At 49.4% G+C, this 20,158-nt stretch overlaps 1 protein-coding gene across 1 annotated transcript in view; it reads left to right on the plus strand.

The window, feature by feature from the left end:
- The window catches only part of LOC144818685 (dynein axonemal heavy chain 6-like), a 1,395,111-nt gene that overhangs the window by 602,642 nt on the left and 772,311 nt on the right, over positions 1-20,158 (plus strand). The window contains exon 18 of the mRNA XM_078676337.1: positions 14,918-15,082. Coding sequence (XP_078532463.1) covers positions 14,918-15,082 — 165 coding nt within the window. The remainder of the gene's footprint in view (positions 1-14,917; positions 15,083-20,158) is intronic.

A 20,158-nucleotide genomic window follows, 5' to 3' on the forward strand; every position in this document is an offset into this window, starting at 1 on the left:
TCTCTAACTCCCTTTTCTCTTCTCCTGTGCTAAACTGCTGTTCTCTTTCACCCCGCCCCCTTCTCTAACTCACTGTTCTCTTCTCCTGTGCTAATGTTGTTCTCTTCCACCCGCTTCCTTACTTAACTCCCTGTTCTCTTCTCATGTGCTAATCTACTGTTCTCTTCCACCCGCCTCCTTCTTTAACTCTGTTTTTTCTCCTGTGCTGATCTGCTGCTCTCTTCCACATCGTATCCTTCTCTAACTCACTGTTCTCTTCTCCTGTGCTAATCTGCTGTTCTCTTCCACCCCGCCTCCTTCTCTAACTCCCTTTTCTCTTCTCTCGTCCTGATCTGCTGTTCTCTTTTACCCGCCTCCTTCTCTAACTCCCTTTTCTCTTCTCTCGTGCTGATCTGCTGTTCTCTTCCACCCCACCTCCTTCTTTAAATCCCTGTTCTCCTATCCCGTGCTGATCTGCTGTTCTCTTCCACTCCACATCCTTCTTTAACTCCATGTTCTCTTCACCTGTGCTGATCGTCTGCTCACAAACACCCCACCTCTTTCTTTAACTCTGTTCTTTTCTCCTGTGCTAATCTGCTGTTCTCTTCCAAACGCCTCCTTCTTTAACTCCCTGTTCTCTTCTCTTCTCCTGTGCTTATCTGCTGCTCACTTCCACCCCAACTCCTTCTTTAACTCCATGTTCTCTTCGCCTGTGCTAATCTGCTGCTCTCTTCCACCCACCTCCTTCTGTAACTCCCTGTTCTCTTCTGCTGTGCTGATCTGCTGCTCTCTTCCACCCACCTAATTCTCTAACTCCCTGTTCTCTTCTGCTGTGCTGATCTGCTGCTCTCTTACACCCACCTCCTTCTCTAACTCCCTGTTCTCTTCTTTTAGCCCTCTGCTGACCTGCTGCTCTCTTCCACCCCGCCTCCTTCTTTAACTCTCTGTTCTCTTATGCTGATCTGCTGTTCTCTTCCACCCCGCCTCCTTCTCTAACTCCCTTTTCTCTTCTCTCGTGCTGATCTGCTGTTCTCTTTCACCCGCCTCCTTCTCTAACTCCCTTTTCTCTTCTCTCGTGCTGATCTGCTGTTCTCTTCCACTCCACATCCTTCTTTAACTCCATGTTCTCTTCACCTGTGCTGATCGGCTGCTCACAAACACCCCACCTCTTTCTTTAACTCTGTTCTTTTCTCCTGTGCTAATCTGCTGTTCTCTTCCAAACGCCTCCTTCTTTAACTCCCTGTTCTCTTCTCTTCTCTTGTGCTGATCTGCTGCTCACTTCCACCCCAACTCCTTCTTTAACTCCATGTTCTCTTCTCCTGTGATAATCTTTAAGCTATCTTCCATCCGCCTACTTCTCTAACTCCCTGTTCTCTTCTCCTGTGCTGATCTGCTGTTCTCTTTCACCCGCCTCCTTCTCTAACTCCCTTTTCTCTTCTCCTGTGCTGATCTGCTGTTCTCTTTCACCCGCCTCCTTCTCTAACTCCCTTTTCTGATAGATACATCTGCCGTGTGGATTCCTCACCTTGTGAATATCCCCCTTGCGTCAGCAACGTTCGGAATTTTTCTTCGTAGCACGCCGGCGTGGACGACGTCAAAGGAGCAAGGCATCGCGCGCGACTCCGACTGACGTCACCGACTCCTTATTAGACCCACGTCGGCGTGATGACGTCAGTTCCCTTTTTTCCGCGTCGTCGACGCTAACGGTTTCTGGGATCTTCTGCGATACTTAGTATCTTCTACTATTCTAGTGTTACTATTTCATCTTTGATTATTCCTTCTTCGTCGAGAATGTCGTTGAGGAAGACTGGATTCAAACAATGTGGGTCATGCGCTCGCATGATGTCGATCACCGATCCACATGGTGATTGTTTATGGTGTCTAGGATCAGACCATGACGTTAAAAACTGTCGATCCTGCTTCAAAATGAATCATAAGGCTTTGCGTGAACATGAAGCTAAACTTCTTCTAGCGAAAGTAAAGGGAAGAGAAGCTGAAAGATCATCGAGGTCGACGTCGAGACGCTCGAAGTCGAGACAGAAGTCGCGTTCGAAGTCGAGGTCGAAGTCGGCTTCGAGGTCGAGATCCAGAGCAAGGTCGAGGTCTAGTGAAAGATCGAGGTCCGGATCCAAGTCGGCTTCGGGTCATGCTACGGGTTCCTCGAGGAAGAAGCACAAGAGGAGGAAGCATAGCTCTAGACATCATTCTGGTAAAGATTCTTCGTATTCAAAGAAAAAATCCCGAAGACATCATAAGGACTTTGTTTCTCCTTCTCCTTTACAATCTCTTCAAGGTTCCCCGACTCCGGAACAAGAACCTGATCCGGAATCACATCACTCTTCGGATCATGAGGTTGAAGAAGAAGTTCCTCGAGCTCAGACTCCCGTGGAAGTCCCTGAAAATCTCGAAGGCCAGGATGAGCCGATGCCGGAACGACCTCCTCCGGAACAGCCGATTGGTTCGTATCCTCCTTTTCCTGGTCCAGGACAAGACCCCTCACATTTTCTTAATGCAATGTTTGGGGTCTAAAATAGAGCTATGTACCCTACCGGCGCACCAGTTGGTCCCGTGGGTCCATTGTCTTTCTATTTGGGCATTCCTCAATCTTACGCCCCGGCTCCCTTTATGCCGTTTATGCCGGCGCCTTATACACCTTGGCTCGGTACGGCTCCGCCAAGGTCGCCGACTCCGGATCAACCTCGTGAATCCAATCGAAATACCACGCCGATTCGTGAGTCTCATCCTCCTGCTGCTCCAGCTCCTCGCTCGACGTCGGATCCGGCTCCATCAGAGTCGTTACCGGATCCATCGACTTCGATTCGTATAGAATGGTCGAGACGTAGAGCTCAGCGTCTTTTAGAAGAAAAGGAATACGATGATCCTGAAGTGGAGGAAGGTGAGCTTCTGGATCAGGGAGATTGTTTTGAAGACCTTCATAGTGCCAGTGGCCTAGAACTTTCTCCTGAGTGGGGTTTACCATCAGTTTCTGATGCTCCATCAAAGGACGTGGCACCTTACCACATTGTAATTAGAAAAGCGGCAGATCTACTTAATCTAACCTTACCTACTGTGGAATACAAACCTAATATCCTTACAGAGGTTTTACATTCACCCTCATCCATTATTGAGCCTACACTTCCATTTACTGAGGCTTTGACTGAACCAATAATGGAAGTTTGGAAAAGACCTTTAACTGCTCCTGCAGTTTCTAGATCTGTAGCGAGACGTTACAGAGTGGCTCCTGGTGACCCCGAATTCCTCTCTTCACATCCTTCTCCTGAGAGCTTGGTAGTACATGCCGCTTGTTCCAACAGGTCGGCAGGTTTGTTTCCTCAAGTGCCAGCAGACAAAGACTCAAAAAAATTGGACCAATCTGCTAAAAAGATTTTCTCATCAAGTAGCATGGCTTTGAAATCTACTAATGCTACTTGTCTGCTAGGGAGGTATGTACATGCTTTGATGGACTCTGTGAAGCAACTGTCATCTAAGCTTCCTGAGGATGATAGAAAGAAGTTTAATGAGGTAGTCTCCGACACTCAAGATGCTGCCCGCTTAGTCATTCAGAGTGGCATGGATACGGCGGACTCTGTTGCCAGAATTATGGGTTCTACTGTTGCCACCAGAAGAGCTGCGTGGTTAAAATCTTCTGATTTTTCAGCAGACGTTCAATCCACTTTGATGGACTTGCCTTTTGATGGGACAGGCCTCTTTTGGAAGAAGGCGGATGTGGCTTTGGAAAGATTCAAAGATAGCCGGGCTACTGCAAGATCTTTGGGTCTCCAGGCAAGAGGTTCTACCACTAAGAAGTTTAGAGGGTTTGGTAGATCCTCCTTTTGTCCCTTCAGACAAGGCCAGCAACAACAGCAGCAGCAACAAAACCCTCTTTACAAATCTTATAGAGGTAGACAGAAGGGTCGTGGACGTGGACGTCAAGTCTCCTCTTCCTCTACTTCCTCCAATAATACCCATCCCCCACCTACATCAGCAAAGCAGCCCTAGATCCACCATTCTGGATCATGTGGGTCCGGTAGGGGGTCGGCTTACTCATTTTCTACGGGATTGGGAATCGTTTACATCAAATCTTTGGGTTCTCAATCTCGTAGAGAATGGGTATGCACTTCCTTTTCAGGAGTTCCCTCCCAATTACCCTCCTTGCCAAGGTTATTGTTCGGAGGACCACCTTCTTCTCCTGCAGGAAGAAGTCCTGGCACTGTTCCGAAAATGTGCGATAGAGGTGGTTCCAGAGCAGGAAAGGGGTCAGGGGTGCTACTCCCGGTATTTCCTGATACCCAAGAAGGATGGCAGGCTTCGGCCAATCCTGGACCTCAGGATTTTGAACCTCTATCTCAAACAGGAGAAGTTCAAAATGCTCACACTTGCACAGGTTCTTCAAGCGCTGATGGAAGAAGACTGGATGGTGTCGATCGACTTGCAGGGTGTGTATTTTCACATCCCCATTCTGAAGTCGCACAGAAAGTATCTCGGTTTTACGGTGGGATCGCAACACGACCAGTTTGCGGTCCTTCCTTTTGGGCGTACTACTGCGCCTCGAGTTTTCACCAAGGTGATGGCTGCGAATCTCAGAAGATCGGGGATTCCTGTGTTTCCCTATCTAGATGACTGGCTGATCAAGGCGGAGTCGCCGGAGAATGTGCTTCATCATCTGCAAGAGACAGCTCAGTTGTTGCACAGGTTGGGTTTTTCGATAAATGTACCCAAGTCTCACCTGGTACCCTCCCAGCGCAACCTGTTCATAGGTGCGGTACTGGACACTACTGTATGTCGTGCATTCCCTCCACCTCAAAGGATTCACGACATACAGGAAATTATTCCTTTATTCTTCAATGGAGCGGTTGTTCCAGTCCTGAAGGTCCTTCGTCTGCTCGGTCTGATGGCTTCTTGCATTCTGTTGGTCAATCATGCACGCTGGCACATGAGGGCACTCCAGTGGTGCCTCCGCAGGCAGTGGTATCAGCACAACGGAGATCTCAGGGAGTCAGTGAGGATCTCCAGAGAAACTGCAGCGGATCTGCCTTGGTGGAGTGTGGAAGGCAATCTGTCACAAGGAAAGCCTTTTCAACTTCCTCCATCAGTGGCCACAGTGATAACGGATGCATCCACTCTCGGGTGGGGTGCTCATCTGGGGGACCTGGAGGTCAAAGGGCTTTGGTCTCCAGAGGAAAGGTTGCTTCACATCAACCTTTTGGAATTGCGGGAGATACGTCTGGCGCTCAAGGCCTTCCTCCCTTCCCTTTGCGGTCGTTCGGTCCAGGTCCTGACGGACAACACGACCGCGATGTGGTACATCAGCAAACAGGGAGGAGTGGGGTCGCAGCGTCTCTGCAGAGAGGCTCTGCGTCTCTGGTCCTGGGTTCAGGATCACCAGATTTGTCTAATGGCAAATCATCTGCCCGGAGTTCTGAACGTTCCTGCAGACAGTCTCAGTCGGCAGTTCTCTGCCGACCACGAGTGGAGGCTTCACCCGGAGGTGGTTCACGACATCTTTCAGATGTGAGGGACTCCTCGGGTGGACCTGTTCGCCACTCGCGAGAATGCTCACTGCCTGTCATTCTGCAGTCTCCAGTTTCCGATGCAAGGAGCTTTGGGGGACGCGTTTCAGTTGAGTTGGGAAAATCAACTCCTTTACGCGTTTCCTCCCTTGATTCCTCGGGTTCTGAGGAAGATTCGCCAAGACCGGCCCAAGTCATATTGGTCGCCCCGGATTGGCCAAGAAGGGTGTGGTACACAGACCTTCTCCACCTCTCCTCTCACCCACCGCTCCGTCTCCCTCACAGGGCAGACCTCCTCTCTCAGATGGAGGGGCAGGTTCTACACCCCCACCTCCAGACATTACACCATCATGCTTGGAGATTGAACGGGGCAACTTGAATTCTTTTTCTCTCCCTCACGATGTGGTGGATGTCTTTCTTTCTGCCAGGCGTGACTCCACTAAGTCCATTTATTCGTATAGGTGGTCTACCCGTATAGGTGGTCTAAATTTGTCTCTTGGTGTAGGGAGAGGGATTTTGACCCTTTGAAGGCTCATTTGTCTGACATTTTGCAGTTTGCTCTTTCTCTGGCGCAGCAAGGATTTGCTGTGGCTACGGTTAAGGGGTATCTTTCGGCTTTGTTGGCATTTCTCTGTTTGCCGGATCAGCCTTCTCTTTTTAAGTCTCCTGTGGTTTTAAGATTTTTGAAGGGACTCACTAATAGATTCCCTCCTACTCCTTTTGTTGTTCCTCATTGGGATTTGAATCTTGTGCTGACCTTTTTGATGGGTTCTCCCTTCGAACCCTTGCACAAGTGTCCCATGAGACTTCTTTCTTTTAAAACGGTCTTCTTGGTTGCAATCACCTCGGCAAGGAGGGTGAGTGAGCTTCAGGCTCTTAGTTCTAAGCCCCCATTCCTGACCATTCATGCTGAAAGACTGGTTCTTAGGACCAGGGCTGCTTTTCTGCCTAAGGTGGTAACTCCCTTCCATCTAGGACAGTCCATTACCCTTCCTACCTTCTATCCTCCCCCTCACCCGTCTAAGGAGGAAGAGAGACTGCACCGTCTGGACCCTAAGAGGGCGGTGTCTTTTTATCTGGACAGAACTAAAGACTTCCGGATGGACGACCAGCTGTTTGTTGGTTTTGCTGGCTGTAAGAAGGGCAGAGGGGTGCACAAGCACACACTTTCCAGGTGGATAATCCTGTGCATCAAGATTTGCTACTCCTTGGCGGGTAAGGACCCTCCTGAGGGTATTAGAGCACATTCAACTAGAGCAAAGTCTGCAACTTCTGCTTTGTCTAGAGGTGTACCTGTTGAGGACATTTGCAGAGCCGCGACTTGGGCCTCCCTCCACACTTTCGCGAAGCACTACTGCTTGGATACCGAGGTGAGGAGGGATGGCCACTTCGCGCGCTCTGTTCTCCAAGATTTCCTGGTATAGCAGAGTGGACATCCTCCTCCGGGAGTGGGGACTGCTGTGGGACTCTATTCACAAGGTGAGGAATCCACACAGCAGATGTATCTATCAGAAGAACAAGTTACTTACCTTCGGTAACGCTTTTTCTGGTAGATACAATATCTGCCTGTGGATTCCTCACATGCCCACCCGCCTCCCCGTTGTCCACTCTGCTATACCTGGTTTTTATGTGTGTATATTTTCTGCTATTTTGCTAATTTTGCTGCGCACTTTGTGTGCGATTTTGATTTGTATGTACTGTGTACATTGTATATTTGCATATTTGCTGTCGTTGGTCCGTCCGGGTGCCTCGAAGGCACGGAAAAAAGGGCGGAACTGACGTCATCACGCCGACGTGGGTCTAATAAGGAGTCGGTGACGTCAGTCGGAGTCGCGCGCGATGCCGTGCTCCTGTGACGTCGTCCACGCCGGCGTGCTACGAAGAAAAATTCCGAACGTTGCTGACGCAAGGGGGATATTCACAAGGTGAGGAATCCACAGGCAGATATTGTATCTACCAGAAAAAGCATTACCGAAGGTAAGTAACTTGTTCTTCTCTTCTCCTGTGCTAAACTGCTGTTCTCTTTCACCCCGCCCCCTTCTCTAACTCACTGTTCTCTTCTCCTGTGCTAAACTGCTGTTCTCTTTCACCCCGCCCCCTTCTCTAACTCCCTGTTCTCTTCTCATGTGCTGATCTGCTCCTCTCTTCCACCCACCTCCTTCTTTAACTCCCTGTTCTCTTCTCCTGTGCTGATCTGCTGTTCTCTTCCACCCACCTCCTTCTTTAACTCCCTGTTCTCTTCCCCTGTGCTGATCTGCTGCTCTCTTCCACCCACCTCCTTCTTTAACTCCATGTTCCATCTCCTGTGCTGATCTGCTGCTCTCTTCCACCCGCTTCCTTATTTAACTCCTTCTCCTCTTCACCTGAGCTAATCTGCTGCTCTCTTCCACCCGCCCCCTTCTCCAAAACCCTGTTCTCTTCTCCCGTGCTGATCTGCTGTTCTCTTTCACCCGCCTCCTTCTCCAACTCCCTTTTCTCTTCTCCTGTGCTGATCTGCTGTTCTCTTTCACCCGCCTCCTTCTCTAACTCCCTTTTCTCTTCTCCTGTGGTAAACTGCTGTTCTCTTTCACCCGCCCCCTTCTCTAACTCACTGTTCTCTTCTCCTGAGCTAATATGTTGTTCTCTTCCACCCGCTTCCTTACTTAACTTCCTGTTCTCTTCTCATGTGCTGATCTGCTCCGCTCTTCCACCCACCTCCTTCTTTAACTCCCTGTTCTCTTCTCCTGTGCTGATCTGCTGTTTTCTTCCACCCACCTCCTTCTTTAACTCCCTGTTCTCTTCTCCTGTGCTGATCTGCTGCTCTCTAAAACCCGCCTCCTTCTTTAACTCCCTGTTCATTTCTTCTGTGCTGATCTGCTGTTCTCTTCCACCCACCTCCTTCTTTAACTCCATGTTCTCTTCTCCTGTGCTGATCTGCTGTTCTCTTCCACCCGCTTCCTTATTTAACTCCATGTTCTCTTCACCTGAGCTGATCTGCTGCTCTCTTCCACCCCGCCCCCTTCTCCAAAACCCTGTTCTCTTCTCCCATGCTGATCTGCTGTTCCCTTCCACTGCCTACTTCTCTAACTCCCTGTTCTCTTCTCCTGAGCTGATCTGCTGATCTATTCAACACGCATCCTTCTTTAACTCCCTGTTCTCTTATAATATGCTGATCTGCTGCTCTCTTCCACATACATCCTTCTGTAACCGCATACACACATACATACAACCATGCACACACACATACAACACACATACAACCACACACACAACCACACACATCTATCGCCCTCACTCTATCTATCACCCTCACTCTATCTATCTATCTATCTATCTATCTATCTATCTATCTATCGCCCTCACTCTATCTATTGCCCTCACTCTATCGCCCTCACTCTATCTATTGCCCTCACTCTATCTATCCCCCTCACTCTATAGATCTATCACCCTCACTCTATAGATCTATCGCCCTCACTCTATAGATCTATCGCCCTCACTCTATAGATCTATCGCCCTCACTCTATCTATCTTTACCCCTCCCTCTAGCTATCTATCGCCCTCACTCTATCTATCTATCGCACAACAACAGCATCACTCAGGGGCACCACAGCATCACTCAGGGGCACCACAACTTCACTATGCGCTACCACAGCATCACTGAACGCCACAGCATCACTTGTCGCCACCACATCACTCAGCGCCACCACAGTATCAATCTGTGCAAACATTCAACAACAACTGGTTCAAATATGTTCTCTCAATGTTTCAAGATTTATTACAAATGTCACAAAAAATGTTAATGTTTCCCTTCTGTTCTTATATTTTAGTCACAATAAAATACACTGAACGTAATCTTCACAAAAGTTAATTACAAAAGTTTAAGCTATTGCCATTATAAATTACAATAAATTTAAAGTATTAATTATTTTTTTTAAAAGCCATTGTTATTTGTAAAATCAATACTTCTAAGTCACGTAAATACAAAACATGTTGCATTAAAAATGCTATAGGTGTCACATTGTCAAAAAATAAAAGTATTAGCATTGTAAATGACAAAGCTATTAATATCACAATTTTCAAAAATAACACATAAATAACAAATTTGTCATGTACAAGACAAATGACTCAAACTTTTCTAATGCGAGACCTACTGCATTGCAAATGCTTGTTCTTCTTTTCCACATCCTAACGCGGATCCGGGAAAGTGATACCTCTGGCCTGTTTTTCTTATCTTCAGGCCTTCTCGACGTCCTTTTTGCCTCAAGAACAGTGTGTTCGATGCCTGTGGGCTTCAAAATATGCCGGTCCTGCTTGCGACAGATGTCAATGATGGACCCTAATGCAATCTGTATGTGGTACTTTTGGCGAGCACCACGGCTCCGTGGAGTGCGACGCCTGCCGCTAGCTGCGGCTAAAATCCCTGCGCAAGTGCCGCATGAAGCTGCTGTCTGCCCGGGTATCCCGAACGAACCCCTCGCGAAACCGGTCTCCTTTTCCAGCGGAGACGTCCATGCGGCGCCGGTCCTCACAGGAGGACTTTCCGGTTCGGGACAGGTCCCGGGACCGTTGCTGTCATTTGCCTACTTCAGGTAAGCACAAACGGAAGTCGCAGAAGGTGTTGGCTTCACGTCAACATCATGTCAGGCCCGCGCCTCCTGGTCTTTGCAAGACTCGGGCCCCCAGGAGTCGGGCCCCACATATCCCCCGTTTCCAGGTGCTGGAGTGACTCGACCTCAGATGGAGGACCACTGCAGGGCCCTGCAGTCTTTTTTTGCTTTGGCCCCCTCCCTGGTGCACCTTCAGGCCCCACAGTGGGGGTAAGGACTCAGGTCGGGACTCCGCCGGCAGGTTTACCCTCGGCACCGACCGAGTGCCCTTACTCCGACTCCAGAGTCGCCGCAACATCAGGAAACTGACCGGAGGGGCATCCAACGACATCTAGCCTTTCCACAGCGCCGTCACACAGCCTTCCGAGGTTCCCTGCTGCTTCGCTGGAGGTGGCTGCGGTGCGGTGCACGACATTGCTTCGGCACACTCTATCCCCGCAAGTTTCCACCTCGGGAGATGTTGAGTGGTCGCCGGCCCAACTCCGGCCGGTCGAGGCCTTTTCGGAGGTCGCCCACGCTGGCTCAACTCGGCTGGTCGAGGCCTTTTCGGAGGTCGCGGGGTCCAAGTTGATGTCGCCTTGACGCCGTTCGAAGCCGGTACCATCTCCAGCTTTATTGGTGGAGGATGTGGTCCCAGTGGATTCCCCACCCTCTGAGTCGTTTCAACGCTCTCCGGAGCGGGCATCGGTGGGGCATTAGCCTACTCATCTTTCTGCTGAACCTCTGTTATGTGACCGGATTAGCTTGCGTCTGTCACCTACTAAAGACTTGCTGTCACCGCCTCGAGGGGCCACGGAGGCTAGTGGGACGTTTATCAGGGCTGTTTGCAGGGCTGCAGCCATTGCGAGGATGCAGCCGCCCTCAGTCTCTAGGCCTTCGGTGCCCTTGCTGGATCTTCTACACCAGGGCGCTGGGGACATGAAGCCTTTGTTGCCATTTGAGGAGTCATTATTTGACATTCTTCTCGGGCGTGGGCGATGCCCTCTTCGGGGGACCATGTGGATTGTGCTGTGGCACATCGCCATCGCCCGGCTCCCGATGACCCTGCCTGTTTGACCCTCCATCCTGTGCCTAGAGGATTTGTGATTCAGGCAGCTCTCTCCACTACTCCTGTTCCGTTGCATCCTCCCACTCTGGAGTTTCGGTGGTTGGAGTCATGTTGCCGCAATGTGTTTGCATTCGCCAGCGCGGGTCTCTGGTCCCTAAACAGGTTGTGTGTGTTTGCTCGTGCTACAAATTCCCTTTGCGAGATCGCATTCTACACTAATCATTTCTGCCCTGAGGAAGCCCGTAAAAGGCGAAACGCGTTGGCTGTTTCTTGGCTGTTCCGCTGGTCATCTTATATTGTGAATACTGGATGTTTACTCTGTCATCATATCAAGAAGACTCATTGAAACTGGACTTTTTCCATATTATTGAAGGACATGTGTTGTATTTTGTTGCTTTGATATATACCATTTATCAGGGTCTGAGTTGCCTCTCTATTTGCTTGTTCTGTATTTATCTAATTGGAATCCAGTGGCAGTGGACTCAGAAGGTGGGCAGCTTCTACAGGAATCTATTTGTACTCAGGTGTATATACAGGTGATGCAACCCTTAATCCCTTACTGCCATCCTTGTGCTGTCTCTCACTCGCTGTATTGGTGCACACAGGTTGTGCTCTGTCTTTTCTTGTGTCTCAAGCACTGTCGGGGTTCTTGTCTATAGTGAGGGGAGTTTCCGCCGGCTCTGTCTCGGCTGTGGGTTGCCTCCTACTCCACTTCCCTAGCAGGGTCTCCGGTCCCTTGCTTCTTGCAGGACAGGGGGTTCGGTTTTTCCGCTCCTGCCCTGTGCATATTTCTTAGTTTTTCAAGGTGTGGCTCTTGTCAATGACTTTCTGCCACCGGATCTGTGCTCCACCCCAGCTGTTTCTCAGGGTGTGGGTTCTTACTCACATTTGTAGCACTGGTGTTAAAATCCCCACCAGCCGTTTTTCTGGGGGCAAGTTCTTACGCTCATTTCTGGGACAGTTGCTTCTTTAGGTGGCATTACTGTGCATGTCTTCTTGACATTCTCCTTGTTGGTAGACGGTGTCGGTAAATGGCGGTGTATGCTTTTTGGCGACAGGCTTCTGCCTGAGCCTTTTCTCAATTTTTTACTGGCAGTATCGTGGTCTATGTTCCCGCCTGCCTCACCGGAGACCATGTTTCTTCCCCCTCCGGGTACTGTTGTTTTTTCTGCGTTCTGTGACTGTTATGCTGCACACCGGTACAGTGGCACCAATTGAGAGACTCCTCTGTTTAGGGTTTTGTTGATTCATGTATGTGTGGCAACATTCCTGTCTCTTTGTGTATATGTCGTAAGTCCTACACGCCATGGGGGTGCTCGCATACTAAGTTCTTTTTGCCCCAGTCTCAGGCCTTCTTGCTCACTCTCTCCTTAAAGATAGAGTCCCTTATGTGTTACTGGCTTTGCAGGTTGTCCCCTCACAGTGGTACCTTTTGGTACGTTTGGCTGAATGCCTACCTACTGAGCTTTTGCTCAATGGTGACTCGTTTGTCCCTGTTGGCACAAGACTCTGGGTTCGACCCTGCCACTGTTGTTGCATGTCCTAGGGGGTACACATTTGATGTGTGTTTTTTCTTACATGCACGGGCCTCCTGTTGCGGCTTCAGTTCTTGGCCGAACAGTCTTTAGACTGTCCCCTGTATCATTTTGGCAATTGCTGTGGAGTATGTTCAGGCGGTATGCTCTACCGTTGTCATGTTCCTTGCGGAGGTTTCTGGGTCTAATGTCAGTTGCCCTGTCATTGCTGTTCCCACCATGTTTCATCCACCGTTTGACAAATATGTTCTGGAATTTTGTGGTTGTTTCGCAGACCCTCCTCCTATGGGGTATGGATTTGGTATCTATTCTAAGTTAAGGAATCTGTGGCTAGATGTCTCTATCAGATGGAAAAGTTACTTACCTTCGGTAAATATATATCTGGTAGAGACACAGTCTAGCTGCTGATTCATTAACGCCCCCCATCCTTCCCGCTCTACAAAGGCCTTTTCATATAGTGTTTTTAAACCTAGCTCCACCGTTCCTGGTGGCCTTGATCTTCCAGAGGTGTGCTCTTGCACCTCACACTGGGGTAGGCCTCCTCGCCATCCTAGTGCTTGGTTGGTGGGGGTGTTCTAGCACAGGGGGTGTGGTTCGGCTTTCGGACCTTTTGGCTCTCCACTCCGTTCACGTTTTTTTAGGTGGTTGAGGTCCACTTTTTTTGGGTGGTAGAGGTCTATACTTTTCAATGCCTTCTCATGTTGCCCACCTGTGTTCCTCCTGCATGGAGTTATTCTGTTTTTAATTCCCACCCACCACGCACACCTGTGCCTCCTTCTTTCTATGGCAGTCGGTTGGGTTGGGTTCTCTTTGGTGCTACAGTCCTTAAATCTATGGAGGGTGTGTGTAGTGAACTTTCTGGTGGTCGTTCCCTTCTAGTCACTTGTCTTTCAACATGTTTCTTCAATATGGTGGTTCTTTTAATTTCCCTCCTGTGGTGACAAGCTGTGCCTGGCTTGTCATATCTTTTATGCCGTGGCCGTTACCCCCTCGAGGTGAGGCACTGCTTAACAATTTGTTGGGCCCTTGCTTGCAGCAAGTGCTCTGTGTGCTCCCTTAGTCCCTCCGGGTACTGGGTACTCCCTTAGTGCCTCCTGGTACTGGTGCTTTTTCAACTTCCTTATTGTTTCTCTTTTTTATGTTACTCGTTGTTGTTTCAACGATTGTGCTCTTTTTTTTTTAACACACACTGTTCCTATGCTTCTCAGTTTTTGCATGGCTCCTTGTTGTGGCGCGGAAAAGTTTCCTGTAGAACACTGACATCAGCACGCCGGGAGAGGCATATATGGCTCCATTGTCGTCACTTCCGTGGACAGCGTCAGGACGGAGCCGGGCGATGCCGACTCCTGGCGTGCAGAGGTATTGCTGGGGAAAAAAGATTTTCCAGATCCAGTCTGACTCCTGAGGAGATATTCTAAGTTAAGGAATCTGCGGCTAGACTGTGTCTCTACCGGATTTATCGTTCCCGAAGGTAAGTAACTCTTCCGCCAGGTACACAGGACAACATAAAGTGATCTGGCTTGAATGAAGGAATGGTCCCAGAGAAACAGAAGTGAGGAGCAGGAACACTGATTATGTTTCGAGGATTATTGAAGAGCTGGAAAAGACTAAGGTGCAAATGGGTATGCAGTAGTTTCCTAACTAATTATAATTAATAAATCATTTCTCTTTAACTTTTGTGAATACTAAAATGGGTATGCAGTAGTTTACCACATAACTAATTATAAATAATTATTAATTTCACTTTTACTTTTGTAAAAACTACTGATAATTGATGACTCGATATTAGAGACCAATGTTATCATTTGTATGTTGGTATTGATATAAATTTAGGAGAACACTTATTTCAACTAAGGTCAGTCTATTTAACTTTCAGCATCATTTCATAACATTCCATTACAAATTTCAGGACACCAGGATCTATGAGGTTGAAATCCCCCCTCCCCCCAATACCAGGTAAATTTAATTTTGCCCATTCAGTAGCTGCTATGAATGGAGAGGCATCCAATTAGGTTTGACAATTCCATCACCTTGCTTCCGAGTTGTAACAATTGTTTAGAAGCTGTGTGGTGAACTTCATTGAATGTAACAGTTAGTTCAATTTACTGGGGCTCTTGACTTCTAAGAGATATGGGAAGTTATAGCTAAGCGAGCTTTAAATCTAGATATTGAAATCCAACAATCCATTGCCCATTTCTGTATTGTTGTTCTGTAAAGCACCACCTTAAATGCCATTTACATTTTCTCTTTTTTCCAAAGCTCAAAGAAACATTGGACCCTTCTTTAGAGCCTGTTCTATTAAAACAGACATTTGTAATTGGAGGAAGGATGCTCATTCGTCTTGGAGACTCTGACATTGATTATGACAGAAACTTTAAGTTCTACATGACAACAAAATTACCAAATCCACACTATCTTCCCGAGGTAAGATATATTGTTGTAACATGTGAGAGTGAAATAGTTGAATTGGAAATAAAAGAAAGCCAGAGAGTGAGAGAGAGTTGGCGAGAGAAAGAGTGAGATTAAGAATATGTAAGCAATGGAGAGGAAGACAATGTTGATGTGTTAGAGAGGCAGATTGACTTTAGGTCATCAGAAAAATGTTTAAAAAGTCGGAACACAACGTAATGAAGTGCACCAACTGACAAAAGTGCTAGAGAGATCTTTAAAATTGCATAATCAGGGTCAGGTGTTTAAATAATTCAAAGATGTTTCCAAAAGTGTGAGACAACCAGCCTTACCGACAGACATTTTAGGCATGTGTCTGAGAAATTCCCCCTGCTGTATTATCCCCAAGTTTTGCTCTTGATATCAACCCTCCAGTATGTATAAAATGGCACCAACTGATGTTATAACGGGACTAGCCTAGAAGTCAACTATTAATAGGCACATATAGAATAGAGGTTCCGTGAGGTAGAGAAATCAATTTAAGCGCCCATTAATTAGCATCAATTATACATCAGAGAAAAAGAAAACATAAAAACTTTGCAAGTGCAAAACATTTTCTGCTTCATAGAGTTCTTGTTGCTTTTTGACATTGACTTCACGCACATTGAATTCACGCATGGAACCTCCGTTATATATGTGTCTGTTTGCCCATGTTGGAAGTGGTTTTATTAAGGACAGTCCTTGTTCCTGGTTAGAACTATAATAAGCAACACATCATAAGCTAACTGTAGTAGTGCTGCACCTCCCCCAGATGAGCTCCACATATGTAGGTTCTTTCTGATTTTTATGCCCAAGGTGTTTGTTGGTTTTTAATTTTGTATTTGGTGTGTGGCAGGGCCTATGTTCTTATTGTGGGGTCCCGCCGTTTGTATTGCACTTGCAGTTTTAGTGAGGGCGAGAGGAGCGGGTTAGTGACATTCCCTGTTGCCACTCCTGCTGCCATCTTTAAGCCAGTCAGCTGTCTAGTTGGTTGGGGCCAGGCGATTTCCCACATTATTTAAATACAGCGCTTAAGTCTGTGCCCATCCGCGCTCGGACCATGAATGATCAGCGCCAACCATGCAGCCCGATTTCACACTGCTCTTGGCCAGACCTTAGTCTACCCCTCTTCGGAACTCTGTTCATTAAGATCTGAGACGCTCTGTAAAAGTATGTGTTCTATTTCTGGTACTATTTTACCCCTTGCTTGTAGTTTTTGTTCATGCTCCCTGCCAGGTCCAGATAAGCCACACAGCTGCACTGACATGCCTTCTCTACTTACTACGAAACCTGGGAATACTTTAGGGATTCGGACAGCGCTTGGTAATGTGCACTTTTTTCACAAAAATACCTTACATGTCCATGCCTTATTCAGTGATGACCAACTAGATATTCTTTTTATTACTGAAACTTGGATGTCTAATAACTTTGTCCTTGACGTAGCATTAGCAATCCCCGAAGAATACTCTATGCTACATTGTGACAGAATGTGAAAAAGAGACGTAGCAATTGTTAAAAAAAATCTTATATCCGAAAAAAACAGGTTAGTGTTAGATTCCTTACCTTAGAATATCCCCAGGCGTCAGACTGGATCCGGAAAGTTTTGCGTAGCAGTACCCCTGCGTGTCGGTAGGCATCGTCTGCGGCTCCACGTCCATCGTCAGCGTCGTTGGCGCCAGGATGACATTGTTGGAGTACTTAGACGCCGCCCTGACTATCAGGAGATGGATGACGAGGAAGACTGGGAGGGGTCTGAGGACCCTTCTGGCACAGAAGTGCCAGTCGAATCAGGACTGGGCAGTTGAGTTAGGGGAGGCCAGTGGACTGGACACTTCGCCCGACAATGGATTTGTCTCCCCTCCTACCGTGGCTACGGAGGAGGGGGCTGCTTACAGCGTGGTGTTGACAAGGGCTGCCAAGGCCTTGGCTCTTGACCTCCCTGTCGCGGCCGTGAGGACTAACCTCCTCACTGAGGTGCTCAAACCGCAGGCAAGCTCCGCGGAGCCTCACCTGCTGTTTAACGAAGCCCTCTCTGACGTTCTGATGGGCGCCTGGTCCAAGGCCGCTACAGGCCTTCCTGTAGATCGGAACATGGCCCGACGCCACTGCCCGGCTCCGGGCGATCCTTGCTTTCTGTCCACCCACCCCACCCCTGAGAGTCTGGTTATCCAGGCCTGTAATTCCCAGACCGCATTCCAGACTGCCCCACCAGATCGGAAATCCAAGAGGTATGACCAGTTTGGTAAGAAGCTATTCTCCTCACTTAGTTTGGGGCTGTGGTCTGTCAACACCGCTTGCCTTTTGGGCCATCACACCCACTCTCTGTGGGATACGGTTGCGGACGTGCTGCCGCAGTGCCCGATGGAGGCCCGGGTGAAGCTCGCCCAAGCCCTTGCGGAAGGGCGGGATGCTGCGCGTTACTCCATTCGATGTGGACTGAAAACCACGGACTCGCTAGGTAGAGCGATTTCCACGACGGTGGCGGTTCGTCGCCACGCCTGGCTCAGATACGCCAACTTTTCAGCTGAGGTCCAGGCCATGCTCATGAACATGCCGTTTGATGGCCGTCGCCTTTTTGGCGACAAGGCAGATAGTGCGCTTGAAGGACTCCAGGGATACGGCCAAGTCCTTGGGCTTGTCGGGCCAGTGCCAGCAATCTTCTGCCTTTCGCCCCTTTCGTGGCCAAGAAAGGGGCGCCCCCACACGTCCTGCCAAAGTGGTACAAAAGGGGATAGTGATGGACGGAGCATCTGAACCAATCAAACACTCACACTCAGTCAACAGATCTGGGTTTAATCCATCACCGTTCTTTAGCCCACTCTGCCACCCCAGTTCAGACATGGCCATATGCAAATTAGTCTGACCCTGTGCCTCATGGGAACAGTCCAGCCCGAACTGCCAAGCCATGCCTTCCCTGGACCGGAAACAAGCTTCCTAGGACCGGTTTCTGGCATTTCATCCGTCTTCAGCCAGGCTTGCTTGAATCCAGTGGCAAAGTAAGCAAGGGACTCACGTCTGAGCATACCCTGCCAACTTATGGCGAACAAAGTGGTACAAAAGGGGGAGGTGATGGACGTAGCATCTGAACCAATCAAACACTCACACCCAGTCAACAGATCTGGGTTTAATCCATCACTGTTCTTTAGCCCACTCTGCCACCCCAGTTCAGACATGGCCATATGCAAATTAGTCTGACCCTGTGCCTCATGAGAACAGTCCAGCCTGAACTGCCAAGCCATGCCCTCTCTGGACCGGAAACAAGCTTCCTAGAACCAGTTTCTGGCATTTTAGCAGTCTTCAGCCAGGCTTGCTTGAATTCAGTGACAAAGTGAGCAAGGGACTCACGTCTGAGCATACCCTGCCAACTTATGACAAACAAAGTGGTACAAAAGGGGGTGGTGATGGACGGAGTATCTGAACCAATCAAACACTCACACCCAGTCAACAGATCTGGGTTTTATCCACACTTCCTGCCAGCCACAGGCCGCAAAACCAACCGCAGCGCGGTGGCGGACGTGGGTACCGCCGTGGCGGTGCCAGGGGACAACGGCAAGGCCTGTCCACATCCACCCCCGCAGCATCTGCCTCAAAGCCCTCCTAGACTGTGCTTTCAGGCCCACTCGACGCTGGTGGGGGGCATGGTTTGCCATCACCTCCTCCATTGGCGCACCATCACTTCGGACAGGTGGGTGCTGCAATCGTCCCAAGGGGCTACTCCCTCCCCTTCGAGGTGACCCTACCCAGCCATGCCACCGCAGTATCACCGCCTGTCGGGGGATCACTTGCAACTTCTGCGGGAGGAAGTTATGGCCCTCTTGGCCAAGGGGGCCATCAAGCGCGTTCCTGGGCAAGAAGTAGGACGTGGTTGCAACTCCCACTACTTTCTGGAACCCAAGAAGGACATAGGAGGCCTACGCCCTATCTTGGACCTCCGGAGCGTCAACGGCTTCCTCTGGAAGGAAAAGTTCAAGATGCTGACTTTAGCTCAGGTCCTAGCTGCCCTAGACCCTGGAGACTGGATGGTAGCGTTGGACTTGCAGGACGCATATTTTCATATCCCCGTCCTGCCGGCCCACCGGCGTTACCTTCGGTTCACGGTAGGCCACAAGCATTTTCAGTTTACCGTGCTCCCCTTTGGCCTTACCAGCGCCCCTCTGGTGTTCACGAATGTGATGGCGGTGGTGGCAGCTCATCTGCGCAGATCAGGGGTCTCAGTCTTTCCCTATCTCGACGACTGGCTGTTGAAGGCGGGTTCGCCCCAACAGTCATCAGCAACCTCCAGACTACGGCCGACCTCCTGCACCTAATGGGGTTCTCCATCAATGTGCCGAAGTCACACCTGTGCTCCTCTCAGAAGCTCCTCTTCATTGGATCGGTTCTGGACTCGGCGCAGTCTCGGGATTATCCTCCCGAACAGCGGGTTCGGGATATTCAGGCTCTGATTGCGATCTTTCAGCCTTTATCCTGAGTCTCGGTCAGGTTGACGCTGCATCTTCTGGGGCAGATGGCCTCCTGCATCCTTCTGGTGCATCACGCCAGGTGGCGGATGCGGGCTCTGCAGTGGGACCTGAAGTTTCAGTGTGCCCAGCATCAGGGCAATCTGTCCGACCATGTCTTGATCTCGGAGGGCACTGCGAGACAGTGGCATTGGTGGTTCATGAACCACGATTGGGTCAGTGGCAGATCCCTCTCCCTACCCCAACCGGAGCACGTAGTGGTGACGGATGCGTCCCTCCTGGGCTGGGGGGGCCACATGGGAGAGGCGGAGATCAGAGGCCTCTGGTCTCTGGTGGAGTCCTGGCTCCATATCAACCTTCTGAAGCTGCGGGCGATCCGGCATGCACTGAAGGCATTCCTTCCCTCTGTCCGGGGAAGTGTGGTGCAGGTGTTCACGGACAACACCACTGTCATATGGTGCTGCAACAAACAGGGCGGGGTGGGGTCGTGGACCCTTTGTCAGGAGGCTCTGCGCCTCTGGCAATGGCTGGAACATCAGGGCGTCACCCTGGTGTTTCAACACCTGGCAGGTTCCCTGAACGCCAGGGCGGACAAACTCAGCTGTCAGTGCAAATG

Source organism: Lissotriton helveticus, chromosome 2_1 (genome assembly GCF_964261635.1).
Source record: "Lissotriton helveticus chromosome 2_1, aLisHel1.1, whole genome shotgun sequence".
Classification (NCBI taxonomy): Eukaryota; Metazoa; Chordata; class Amphibia; order Caudata; family Salamandridae; genus Lissotriton; species Lissotriton helveticus.